The 14,354-nt window shown below is 36.4% G+C and overlaps 1 protein-coding gene across 2 annotated transcripts; it reads right to left on the bottom strand.

Annotated features, from left to right (window-relative positions):
• Positions 1 to 26: 26 nt before the first annotated feature.
• Gpat4 (Glycerol-3-phosphate acyltransferase 4) lies at positions 27 to 13,170 on the bottom strand. Of its 2 annotated transcripts, none has more exons than XM_043412647.1 (9): positions 12,324 to 13,170; positions 6,909 to 7,208; positions 6,303 to 6,443; positions 6,015 to 6,149; positions 5,435 to 5,671; positions 3,989 to 4,104; positions 3,754 to 3,895; positions 3,305 to 3,513; positions 27 to 3,178 (listed from the first exon to the last, which is right to left on the bottom strand). In XM_043412647.1, exons 1-9 carry the CDS (start codon positions 12,474 to 12,476, stop codon positions 3,091 to 3,093), a joined length of 1,521 nt encoding a protein of 506 aa, XP_043268582.1. In that variant the 5' UTR covers positions 12,477 to 13,170; the 3' UTR covers positions 27 to 3,090. The 2 variants fall into 2 exon arrangements, with proteins under 2 accessions (XP_043268582.1, XP_043268590.1); XM_043412655.1 differs by lacking the exon at positions 5,435 to 5,671 and adding an exon at positions 4,474 to 4,707.
• Between the last annotated feature and the right edge of the window lie 1,184 nt (positions 13,171 to 14,354).

Here is a 14,354-nt window from a genome sequence, read left to right as displayed (position 1 = left end):
ATGCTTCCAGTAGAATAACAATGTGGTACATTAACAATTACATTTGACATTTTATTTTATCATTCATTATACATAACAAAACGTTCCGGGTAGAAACGCAGATGGCATGCGTGATTGTTAAATAAACAAATAAGGTACATTAGAAAAGAAACACGTGGCCAAAATACAGAACGTCGAATATACAAGAAGTAATAATTTTGCAATAATAATTGTTTATACATAGTATTTCAGTTCATGTGAGCACGAGTAATCGCACTAGGGAAAAAACAAAAAAATGTCAAGTACAATGCCCACTTCGCCAAAGCGTGAAAAACATCGCCGGGAGAGAAAATATTCGGGGCTATAAATTGGGCGAAAACCCTTCCACGTTGTAGCACGTATGACTAGTACATTTTCTTACACGTATAAGAATTAGTCTGTGGTTTGTTACAAAGTGACTGAGTCCAGATTAAGTCGTGAAAACTTACTGACTTTTCTTGTATCAAATCACAGACGCGTTAGCTTGAAATAAGAATGCTCGTATTATGAATGAGCCATGCATTCCCCACAGAAAAAAAAAGTAATAAAGAAAATGCAGGTGGGACGAGCTTTTGTTCGCGTTTATCGGTTGTTCAAGCGATGCAGGTACATGACACTTTTCTCTTTTCTTTCTCATTCCTCGTATTTTTTTGTTTACGATACATATAGATATTATAAAAATATACTTGGCGCAGCCCAACCTCGGTAACAAAAAACAAGATAACAGGCACCGAGTATTATTTACTTCTAAATCTCGTTGGTATTTCTGTATTTTTTTTCTCATTTCGCCATTACAATTAATATGAAGATAAGATGCGCGATAAGGCTATTTCACACATGTTCTCCAGCGAACAATTTTATTTGGTTGGCATTTCAACACGCAGTGATTTAATGGAAAATAAAGAACACTTAAGCATCTTCGAAATGTTTGGAATATTGATTTTGGGTAGAGCTGAATTTTGTACAAGCATTTTTTAAAAATCCAAGCAATACTTTCTTCTCGTGTAACATTATTTTGGCTAGAGTTTTCCGAATAGAACAGTTTTGCTCGGTTTTCAATTTATTTGGTGTTACGATTGACTGTGAGTACGATGGTTTGGCACCTTTTTAGAGAAGGTAAACTGCCTCATTATTTAGTAAAATAACTTAACAATTTTTTGGCATTGTAATTATGGAGAATCGATATTCACAACGGCTCGAAGATCGGCCAAGTTTCTTTGAAATTTTCTGCTGGGAACATACGTGTAAAGCATTCTTAAACAAACCCAAAAAATTCGTGTTTGCAAACGCAAGTAATACACTCGTTCATAGTTAATTCTAAGATACACACGTCACATCACCCTCAAGTTATTTACAAATACTTGGTGCAAAAATCGAAAGACAAGGAAACGAAGATACAACGGATGAGAGAAACACTTACTCTGGTATGTGAACAAACTAAAAAATGCCTTTCGACATTTTCGATACGAGTTTGCAATTCTTTGTCACTTTTTTGTATCAATGAGCCTATACGCTATCCCCTATGCTTATTCAACTCACTACTTTCCGTGAACTTTACATTTCCTTTTTACTCGAGTAAAAAATCGATATAGATAAAGATAATGCTTTGGGTTGACGGTTTACGATTTTTTTGTTCTGTATCGTCATTCTTTAATGGTGGTAAATATAAAAGTATTAAAAATATTTTAGGTAAATTCTTGGCTTTACGATAACCAAACCTAATGCCTCAAAGCTGTGATGAATGCATTTGTTCTTTTTTGCCCCATTTTACCTCCTCCCCCCTCCAGCGTCCTTAGCTAAACTTAATCGCTTCGTTACTTTTTCTTCAATTTTCATTATTTTGCACTCGTCGATGCAACGAAATATACAACAGTCCTGTTCAATACGACTACGTGAAAAATATCCATGACACTTTTGAGTTTTACACGACACGATTCTGCGATTACATTGTAATATCAATCTCTTTACACTTTCTACTGTACATGGGTTTTCATTGAAGTATGAAAGTAACGCGGCATTTTTTTTACTACTTAAGACTAATACATTTACGGAATCTCCATGAATTTTCGATAGGAGCGTATTTATATCTACTCGAAACGAAAATAGAAAAGAAAAAGTCGGTGATGATTATGGTAACTGTCAATTTTGGTCGAAATTTGCAGATTTGAGTTTTTTTCTTCTCAACCATGTATATTCATCAAAAAGAGTATTTGAAATATTTTCATCAGAAATTCTCATTGTCAAAATCTTCGATTGCTATCCCATATATTATCGTATATGAATCGTATATAATCGTACTTCAAAAACCTTGTGAACAAAATGATTTTACGCAAAGAAATTTAATTGAAGAGTTTGAAACCAATGAAGAAGATTTTTCGACTGTATTTTCGCTAATGGTCAAAACCTTTGGGATTGATAAATAAATTAACATTAATATACTTAGAAAATTAGGCTAATCACATCTATGTGTCAAATTCAGGCTGCAGATGGAATTTGGACAAATTTTTCAAATGAAAATTTGTCAAGAAATTCGATGTCGATGTGGAATGGCCTATATTTGTATAGATTTGTTCCATTTTCATGTGCTTCTTGAAAATTTAAGAAAATTGGATACTTCGATGCGTTAAACACCGACTTTTTCGTTCCACTGTGTGAATATTTGTGCTTTCGAATGAAAAAATTCTCAAATTTTTTCTTATCGATCCTAAAATATTGACTTAATTGATGTGAATGTGACGAAAAAATTGAATTTTCACTGAGCTTTTACGAAATATAAAAATCTGCATACTCATACGGAGTTGATTCGTAGGCCATTAATTGTTCTCGGAAATTTAAACCGCGGGAAAAGTCACTCGAATCATTGCTATCCTCACAACTCAGAAGAAAAAAAGAATCGAATCTGAATGAAGGTGAAAAGTCGTGGGATTCAGGTATTCGCGCTTCGGTATTTCCCTTTTTACCGGATAACGATGAGAATTCAAATTTTCGCGTCAGACACACGCTCGGATTGACATCGATTACATACTCGCGAAAATGGCGATTGTTTATCCGTATTTATGACTAGAAAATAAATTATTCGACTTTCAATCGTTTACTAAACTCTTCCTGCTGTTTTTCCCTCCATTCCTTCTTTGGTTTCATCCTCTTCAGTTGACCGTCCCTGAAAACGATGAAAAAATTGAATTCTCGTGTAAATTTATTTCCCTTTATAAGTGCATTCACCATAAGCTGTTTCTCTACCGCATTCATTTTTATTGTGAGTGACCAAAATGATGAAAAAATTTACCACTGCAGATCCACGAGACCGCCTTGCCTTGCAATAACAGATTTCACTCTGTTTGCAAAGTCTATGGCACTCTCGCCCTCTTTCCTGTACATTGGTGGAAGATACCAAACGTCACATACGATCGCCCAGCTTGACATCATCATGTATAGATACTGTATCATCGTGAAACGACTGCTGTTCCAAAATGCATCACCGAATCTTGGATCGTACTACGAATGAAATTCATTCGGTTGTTTTATTCATTAACAATACCGCTATCAAATGTAATTTTACACATTTTAAGAAAATAAACATTCGAATATGTTATTTTGCCAGTTTATAGCCAAGTTGTTGGATGCAAAAATTTCGATGGTCGGGTCCAGGAATTTCATTTCACCTTTCAGATATTTTTTACAATTTTTTGCTGGATCTTGTCGACTTTAGATCAAGAAAAAAGTTCGATAGATTACCTTTATTGCTACAGGATAAATGACTCCTCCAACTTCGAAGCTGCCTTTCTTGAACTGCATAACAGACGTATTATTGATGCAAGTGCCTTCCGGGAATATAAGGATCGGTGGATTTGTTGGATCCGAGACGTGTTTTTTGAGTCTGAAAGGAAAAATCATCGGCGTTCGATCTTACTGAGACATTCAAAAATGTGTTGAAATTGATTCCACTCGATAATTTCGACAAACGAATTACCTTTTAGTGACGGCTTCACGGTCCTTGGCTTCGAATCGCTCGAACCATATGTGGGGCGAAGCGCGAGCGAGAGCTCTTTGCAGAATTCCCAAAAATCCGCCATGTCGTTGGCCGATCTATCGACAGCAAAATTTAGTAAGTAATGTGGTCTTAACCAAGAACTTAAATAAGCGGCTGACAGTGTGATTGAAGAATTATGAGTTGAACGAAACACATGGACTCGATTGACTTTTCATTTTCAATGGACTTAACACGATATGATTGTACATTCAGGATTAATTTAGTATTCTTCGAAGTATAAAGCGTCATGATGGATAATGATATCGTCCAAAGAAAATCCACGAAAGGCTCTCCAAAAATCACATTAAAAAAAGCAATGACTATTATTTTTGTGCTATACGTGCAACTGCTCGTGAATGACGAGGGTACGAATTCTTGATTTATTGACCATGCACGTGCTTTTAAATGTAGATGGTTGAACATACCAGAGAGTAGCAATTATCGCACATGAGAACAAGTACATCAATGGGCGAGGTGTGATTAGCGACGCAAATGCCTCTCACTGGTCGATTTTCTGGATTGTGGTAGCTTATGACCGATGAAAGTGCGCTTGATAATACCGCGAAACACATTATCGAAACATTGTAGTTGAGCCATCTTTTGAAGCTACCTTCTGGCACATAGCCCACAATAGCGGTACAGACAGTCAGCCACATCACCTGTAAATGTAACAAGCTCCAAACCCTCAGTACAATATCCCGAACTATTTTGTTTGAAAATGCACTCTACATTTTGTCATAATTCTTCGGTTGCAATGATTTGGACGAAACAGACAAAAGGTTTGTGAGTTCTTCCAGTTCTTGCCATTCAAGGTATCCATATATTCGTTACAGTTATTATTTTTCAATGATTTACAGCCTTGAGATTTATCCCTTGAAGAAAGCCCGAGATGCAAAATAATGTTTTCTTTCAATTTCACAATTTTCATTCGTTTCCTAAGACAAAGCGTGTAAGAAGAATATTCTGACGTATTTTTGAGTTGGAATTTCCTGTATTTTTCATCACAATAATTCGCCAGTTTAACATTCATGTGCAAAAATATGGAAATTTGGCGAATGAGAACTAAAGTTCGAACCGCAAATCATGAGGTTCCAATAAAAATGTGAGAATTCAAAGAATATGCGACTGTAAAGACGTTGAAGACGCTGCAAATGCAAGGAGATTTAAGCGAATGTAACACAAATGAAAAACGATCCCAGATGATTTTGGTCCGGGAAAAAACGCCCATGAGTTTTTGCATAATTCGATGCATCGACGAGATGACGATACTGACAAGATGATTCACAACCCGGGGGACAAAAAACCAAAATGAACCGCTGCAAAGCAGGCGAGACAACAGTTTTCTTTCTTAAACACGTTTTGTTTCGGTTGTTTTCGAGCTCATACCAATGAAAACGTCGTTTCCGTCGAAAGAATGCAAACGTCGATCGTTGACGTGTGATTTGCAGTACACAATCCTCCATATTTTGGCTTATGTTCTGGATTGTGAATAGTAATATTGCTAGACAGTGATCTGGACATTATCCTGAATGCAGTTTTGTATATGTAGTCGTACAGCCACCTTTTGACGGAATTATTCGGCAAGAAACCGATGAAGAACGTGCCGATAAGAAGGTACATTACCTAAACGAGCTTTTTCATGTTAAATCGTTTCTAACTTTAAATATGGTGAATTGATGATACGGTTTCGGTAGAACTGAAATACAATTTCAAAAAATTTGTGTCGATCCGAGTGATTCGCTTAGATTTTTTCGACGCCGGCAATCAAGTAACCCCGAGCCAAATTTTGTACTTCATTTTTTTCTTCACAACGATCTTCAGAAGAATGAAACCTGCTAAAGTCTTTGAAATGTCTCCAACAATCGTAATTTTGACTTATCGCGTAAAAGGTGCCCTCAGAGCAACACTGAATTGAGTATTTTTGACAATATTTTAAATATTTTTACAATAAATGTAATATACTTACTCCAACGAAACAAATGAATATTCTCAATGGTAGAAGAAAGAAATATCTCATGAAGAACCCAAACATCCATATAACAGTCAATTTCCAGGAGATGAATTCGTATCGTCTATTAGTTCTTGTCAACAGATTCCAGTTCTAAAATGTATGAATTTTATTTTAGGACATTAAAACATAATTGTAGAGGTAAGTTTTCAAGGAACAGGTTCATTATTCAGTGTAAAGAGGTTGAGGTCAAAAATAGAACGAAGATGAATAGAGTAAATGAAAATAATATTAATGACGTTGCACCTTGAGTTCTTCAGCCTCGAATCTCGATGTGACCTCGTCCTCTATTATCGCTTCGACACCCGCTTTAATATAGTCCATACAAACTGCAGGATCGAATTCTCCTTTGATAGTCACCGTGGAATCACGCTCGCCAGAGCTATTCTGAAACAAGTGACGGTGTATACCATTCAGTTACAATCGAACCTTATAAATTTTTTTTTTTTCAGATTTCGAAATTGTGAATATTAGTGAGTATTTTGAAATCGGTATCTTCGAATTGCTTCGTCTCTTTACGATTTTTTTCTCACATATTGAGGCTAGGAAACTAGGCCAAAGCTTTTCTCAACTTCCCACTGCCAGCAGGAAAAAAATCTGAAGTTACGATGATTAAGGATGTCATTTCTAGAAAAGATTTTCGGTTTTTTTGGACACTGCCGAATGAAAACACTGAAAAAATGTGAATTGTGACTCAAAATTTCGTTCCAAGTATTTTTTCACGTGGAATGATTTAAAAAATGATTCTTTTCTGATCTTTGATGAGGGAAGAGGGGGGGGGGGGGGGGGGAAGGGAGTGAATTAATTTCATATGGAAAATAAATGTCGTTTTTCAAGCTCTGAAGAATTTACCTCGTTTTCGTTATCTACGACCACCGGCAAATCAGCTCCTTCAGTCGAGTTTTCCGAGTTGTTTTTGTGATTGGGCAGAGCGTCCGGATCCGGCAGTAAAATGAGATCTTTCGACCTTGCAATTACAGAATTACCGACGCTGCCATTCTGTGTCTTCGTTTTCTTATTGTCCAAATGTTTGGTATTGTGATTATCCGTAATTCCGCTCGGTGGCCCACCTCCTTCGTCCTCGCTCTCGTTTTCCTCTTGTTCCCACGTACCATTTTTCTTCCTGACACTCTCGATGTTTTGTCGGCCATACTGTAATAAAAAAAATCATTTAATTCATTCAATCGAAGCAAATATGACTTCTGAAGTCGTCGAGATAAAAAATAAGCCATTTCGAAAGTAGCTAAAATTCGAACATCAGAAATCAAATGAAAATGATTCTCCTATGAAGATCCTAACTAGTTTTAACTAAAATTCTCCACTGGCCGAACATTCTTTGAAATTTAAAATTGTATCGTGACACTAGCAGAGGACGAAGCTTATTTCCAATTAAAATTACGTTAATTTTTGGACTACTTTCGAGTCGCTCAGGACTGAACGAAGATGGTGGTGAATATTCAAAGATACAGTGTAAGCGTTGACATTGTGACCTGACGATGACAAAACATAAATGTTGTTTCTCCGATATAATTTGTGACGTATACAGAGAAAGTTCTCGACGCTCTCAAATTTTGACTAAGAATGTAATGAGATTGAAATATCATTTTCGGTGTATATCAGAACACCTCTCACAGTGACACGAGTTTCCGTTTTCGATTGCTAATTTCTGAGATAAAAGAGTTTTACGACTGGAAAAATATACGGCCGTAAAGATTAGCTTGATTGTGTTTTATCGATTGTCTCACCTTTAACATCGTTGAAGTACATTTCAAATTTGTTTTTTCTCATGAAAAATTAAGACAATGCAATCAGAATTGTTGAGAAAGCCTGAGTTGAGTTTTTTTTGACTTTTCAACATCAGGAATTGAGTAAATTATTTTTTTCCACCAATTTTGAAGATAGCGAAGTGCAGAATGAAAATTCGCTTGTCAGAACGCCCAGAAATAGTAAAAATAGAAAATCATATCGCCCCGAACATTTATTATGCAAGGAAAATTGAAGCTCGTGTCGTTTTGAGGAATGAAATAAGTAATAAGCCGCCGTAAAGTCGATTGACAGCTCAACCACGTGGGCACCAGTCGTAAATATGAATATAACAATGCCTGTAAAACGGAATAATTATTCTGCGAGATCTCCTGTGATACGACGAGGCACAAGAAAGGGAACGTGCGCCGCAGTCGCGGCGCGATAAAGTATAGATTGTGGGTGACGAAACTTTTCAATTGAACTTCGACGATGTTGTCGAGTGGCAGCGTATCACTGCGGAGGATTTATTCGAGGGGGAAAATAAAGCGAGACTCGCGTGTAAAATCGCGTGTCATCATGGACATGATTTTCCACGATTCTTCCATGTTCCAGATTACAAAACTCATGCAGTCGTTTGAAGTTATCAAAATTATCGAAAATTCCGGAGTCGTACATCTCCCAAATCATTCGACAGTTACACGCGTTTGCAGATATATTGAGTAATTGGCGTGAGTGATAATTAAATGATAACAGTAGTTCAGAGAATACCGCAAGCTGACATATTTTTTATCTTTTTTTCCTTCCGATCGCGACCTTTTCGAACTCTGTAGCTTAACGCATTGAAAAGATGTGAATTATTCATTTTTTAGTTTCATCAAAAAATGTTGCATCTCTTCGCACACATTTTTGAGGTTTATTTTTTTTTATTCAGTGACAAACCCGATGCCATGATACATTCTGCAAACCAATAATACGAAGAAAGATACACGGAGAGAAAATTTCACCAAAAACTACTATGGTGCCATAGAAGTAGGGTTCTATATCAGTAATGTTTATTAATTATTACGAACATATATAGTAATTTTTTGTGAAGCGACTCGATGAAAATTTATGAGTGATGTCAAAATAAATACATCGGTACACATGTATACCGATATATTATCGTACAATCGCGAATGAAATTCTCTTATTTACTATAGTAAATTTCTAAACACTTTGGCGTATGATCGATGCTTGTGTTCGAGCTCCTCAAATTTTACTACATTCAACTGTAAATTTAAATTGTGAAAACAGTACTAAGTATAGCAAAACGGCATAATAATTCTACTTGACAGTTCATCATCGAGTCAACATAAATTTTGCAACGTTTACTTGGTGAACTATGTTAGGAAAAAATAGCACAGTTTAAACCTTTGTCACAGCAAAATACGCAATTTAAAAATTTTCATTCAGAATTGACTTGGAAATTACAATATTTTTGGTAAAAACGTTCAAAATGGGTGATATGGAACCCCAATACCATGGCAGCGTAGCAATTCTTACTATTTTTTTTCTCCGTGTATGTAAGATCATCGAGCGCAAATGCAATCATCGCTAGATGGAATATCAGTGTGTTATCCATCCTACACTGTAAAATAAACTCGACAAATTTAATCGCACAGCACAATCATTGATGTTCTCCATGGATATTGACATAATATTGCGAATAAAAAAAAATGGTAATAATACATTTTATATACGTGTATATTGTTATAGATTGAGAGTTATCGCAGAAGAAAGTTTAACAACGGCGACTAGATGAGGCTGAAGTTTGCAACGTTGGAGTCCAACGAAATGATCTAAAAAAATTCTCCAAAAATTCCACTAATTCTCCAATTTCGTTTCCTGTCGAATTTTCAATTCGTAGTTTTTCAACCTGCACTGATGCTTCGTGAAATAAAAATTTGTTGAATTAAAAATGTTTCTTTCCTCCGTTCCGTTAGACTCCAACGTTGCAAACTTCAGCATTGTGCGACTAGCGGTATCTGAATGTGTAAAAATGCGCTTGGGTATATTGAAATGTGAAAGACTCGAGATAATGGATCGGCATAGGTCCACAGTCAGCTTGAATCATCAGAAAAGGAATGACGAATCGAAGCGATTGCAGAATCGTGTATCCCGACGATTGAGAATGTACAGTTACATTCCGTGATTCTTGGTGCAAGCGAGCATTGTTATTGTCATTTGAACGAATGACAATTCGTATTCGAAAATTTATACGATTTTTTCAAAAACTATGGCTAACGAGCAAAGTTTATTCTTTTCTTCCTGTGCGAAAATACAAACAGAAATTATACGCGAGTCTCTGCATCTAGCTCTTGTTTTGTTTTGCCACTTTTTGTCGGTACGTGCTTCATTGACACGTTCGTGAGCGACGACCTTTGGCCGGTTCCATCTCGACCGTATTATTAATCTTGAAGGAGGTATGGAAGCTTCGAATTTTTTGCACTCTGGCTTCCCGTGGAATAATCCTGGAGTTGATTTACGTGGAAACAAATTTGTATTCTCAATCTTTGTTGTTTTGCGTAATTTTTTACACCGAGTGCACGATTACTTTTGATCAACGCGCTGAATCATCGTCCGTGTCAGGGTGGACCTTCGGCTCGGACTTTGAAAGGTGGATTGACTTCAGTTTCCAGTACCTCGTACGAGGAATTATCATTTTCTTATCGAGCTCGATTTATCTGTGGACATCTTGAACTGGTCGGAACATTTTTTGAAGATGCATGGAACGACGGTTAAAGAGAATGTGCCTTCACACGTGAACGAAATGCTTCACATTTGGAAAAATTCGATAAGCCAGAGATTTGTGAGCGAACGTGATTGTCGTGAGCAAATGGTGGGCCTCGCCTTGCCCCTGGTCCCAAAAGACTTTGACCGGAAACCGATTTCATGTCAAATTAAAATATAACAAGCTCGTGTAGGAAGGTTTAATGCTCTCGTGACTACGCTCCACGTAAAATGCAAAAAAAAATCGTACCAAAATAAATATTGTTAGGAATGTGATCCATGACCTTGCAGTTCCATTAAATCATGAAGTACCAGAGTGAAGGAAATAGTTCGGAAATATGTTGAAAAATTGATGCGAAGTGGACGAATTTTTTCTTCTTGATTTCATGCGAAAATATAGACGTTAACGCAGCTGCCTCGCGAACTTGAGGAAACAAATCAGAAAAGAATTCCCGTTTTGTTTTTTTTTTTTTACTTCGATTTCTCATGCATAAGAAATACGAAATCGATTTACGTAATACGGTAATCAACGGATGCGAATTGTGCAAAAATTGCTTCATATCTCGTGTTTCTTCGTTGGATTGATTCGTGCACGTTACATATAGAAAATGGCAAAAATTCCGGAACGGTTACCGATTGTCACTTCGAAATCGACATTTTCGATAAAAATTTTCGTACTCGTTGGCAATTTTTCTTTTTATACGGAAGTTATTCGAAAATAATTATAAAATCGTTGAATTTCTCATATTCAAGATTTTGGAAAATCGTATTTATAGATTATCACGCCACGTAGTACGAATTTGACACAATTACGAGAAAACTATGGTCCGATTAGTACGAGCGAAATGAAAAATTATTTTTGAATATCTGACAGGTGATCCGAGAGTGGGGGTACGTCATGAAAAGCGCATGGCATTGAACATATTTTCGTGTTACATTTATCTGTGTGTATCTTCTTCGTAAGTAACTTTCCCGTTTGTGTAACCTGAATTAATTCTGAAAGATGCCGGTTATTAAAATTGGGTAATGTTTCACAAAAACACGACTATATGCCAGGTTATAACCTCCATCACTTTCGAATCTTGTATGTTCTTCATTCAACGTATAATGTTACGAATTGAATGAATCGTATGATCTTATGATTATTTTTATCAATGTGTTGTTCAACTTAATAGAAAATGAATCGCCAACACCTATGATTGACTCGTGTCGTAGTGAATTCGTGATTCATGAAATTTCGTTACTCTCATCATATTATCAATGAAACACAAAATCAACTCTAAAATAAACGACTTTTTATTCTCGAGTACGGTGTTAAGACGCATGTAAACATTAAAATCAAAGTTTTGCCCAAATAGACACACTCAGGAGTCCACTCAGGGATATAACACACTGTGGAGTGTCACGCGATTCGCTTATAAGCGTGTGCTTCCGGTTGTACAGTGTCATCAAATATAATAAAAAGTCAGTGTATTCGTAAAATGTCTAATTTCACGTGTACAATGTAACGAAAATTAACATTTCGACACTTTACGTTTGTGTAGATTGTGAAATATGGAACGTCAACGTCGACAAATAAAATACAGACCCATAGAGAATATTCCGAACTTGTTTTTATGTGTTTCAGTGATTTTATCATTTAAAATTGACGTTTTCAGTACTCTTGATTCCTAGCCCTTCATATTCCGCTTCGTGTGTCTATTTTTCGATCATAAAGGAAAAATCAAAGAGAAGAACACTTGACAGACGTACCTCGAAGAGAGTCAGAAGTAGTTTAATGTAAAACTTTCGTATACCGAGAGATTTACCGATTGACGCGAGAAATATAATGGCAAGTAGAAACATTAGAAACGGCGTTAGAAGCACCGAAAACACAACGGACAGAACCGACATGATTAACGCCATTTTGCTTACTGATCGTTGTGAGTGGTGAGTGGGACTTATGAATTCATTTTTTGTTCAGCACGGATTGCCAACGTCGCAGAGTCACAGGATGGGAGAAATCGAGGCGTGTCTAGAACTTAGTGGCGCCATCTTTTTAGGCTTATAGGGTACTCGAAAAGTATTCGGTCGGTATAATATCGCTCGGTAAAATTAGTCGGTATAATGTTGCTGGTAAAATGGAAGTTGGTTTTCATCAACACAAAATTATTTTCCGTTTTTATCGTGGCAGCGCGCTGGTTCATAACAAAATAATCGTAAAATGTTTTTCGCTGTGATAAAAGTTAGCCGTTTCTAAATCAGTGTGGTTATTGTGTCTTTTACGTGGAAATCCTGAAGTTATGCAAAAAATTGGGTGTTGAAAAAAGAGCAGTCTTCTGATCGCAGTTTATTCTTTATTCATTCACGTGTCCTGCATTCCGCGAGCAACAAATAAAAAAAGATAAGTGATATATATATATATATATATACGAATATTCAATCAACAGGTCAACAGAGTGAATTTTAAAATCGATTCAATATTAATCGCGATTTCGCAAAATTTTTCATTCATTTCAACATCGGTCTGGTTTCGGGTCAATACATTTTGTAGTTTTCGCCTGATGTAAATACAGCAAGAGTTCGGTACCGGTGTAACGACTTAATTGTAGCTACGCGTTGTCTCAAGGCTGCGTCATAGGGATCCTTGGGATGATTTTTGACAGTTTCGAATCCACTGTGCTTCGAGCTGAAAAACAAGGCGTTGTTTGCGTTTGATAACATTTTTCGAAATTCCAAACAAATGTCAACATCGCTTTCATTCGTATTTTACTAATCTACGAGGAAATTGGTTCAAACGGACAAAAAATACCTGTATCAAGTTGTATATATTGAGAACACGTTCCAGAGTTGGCGTGCACGTATTCTCTCCACTTTCCGATTGCAAATTTTTGCTTCTCTTGCCCCAGCCAGTTGAGAAATTCAATTGACCCTCGACGCACAGAATCATCAACAGACACACGAAAATAACGAGGGTTCCATACATCGATGGATTTTTGCAATACCTAAAAAAATCATGAGATAAAATAGAATGGCACAAATTTATCTCATCGGTGAAGAATCCAGTCGTCGAACGTGGGGAGAAGTGCGAATTTCGAAGCAAAAACGTTTCGTAAAAAAATATTTATCGATGTTATAAATTCGTCAAGTAAAATGATGAATTTATTGTTCATTGGAACTCGTAAACTCACATTTTAATCAACTTTTGAGCTCTCGATTCAATCGATGGTATACACTGTTCGAATAGCTAGTTGCTTTTCTAACTGATCAATGATTGCGTATGACAAAAGAACTCGTGATTGCGAGGGTTTTATACCCTCGAACTTCACCCCTACTCTATCGTAAAATTGAGCCTCGATGAACGTCATACCCGTCATAGATTAAAATGTGAACCGCCTCCGACTTTCGAGACTTTTTTAGGATCAATTTTATGGCTACACCAGGAAATTAGTTTTTCTCATGAGTGTATGCGAAAACGAGAGGGGAATTTCACACAACAGTGACTTTGTTTAAAAAAAATTCTTTTTTTCATTCAAAATCCGTGACAAAACAGCACTTTTTCCAACTTAGTGAGGCCACATTTAAATACAAGCATTGTTTTTTTTTTTTTTTTATCCCAACCGTGAGTGCGAGAGAGATAGCTGCAAATTTTGAATCGAAATTCTTTGAGACAATTTAACCGATTAAAAAAAGGATCTGTCAGTCGATTTTTGCCATCGTTCTGCGTAGGCTGACGGAGCCTTTTTGTGTAAAAGAATTTTGATTTCGAAAATTCCAAGTGAGGTTAGTCGACTGATTCATACT

Source organism: Venturia canescens, chromosome 1 (assembly GCF_019457755.1).
Source record: "Venturia canescens isolate UGA chromosome 1, ASM1945775v1, whole genome shotgun sequence".
Lineage (NCBI taxonomy): Eukaryota > Metazoa > Arthropoda > Insecta > Hymenoptera > Ichneumonidae > Venturia > Venturia canescens.
This window is presented reverse-complemented; position numbering and strand designations above follow the sequence as displayed.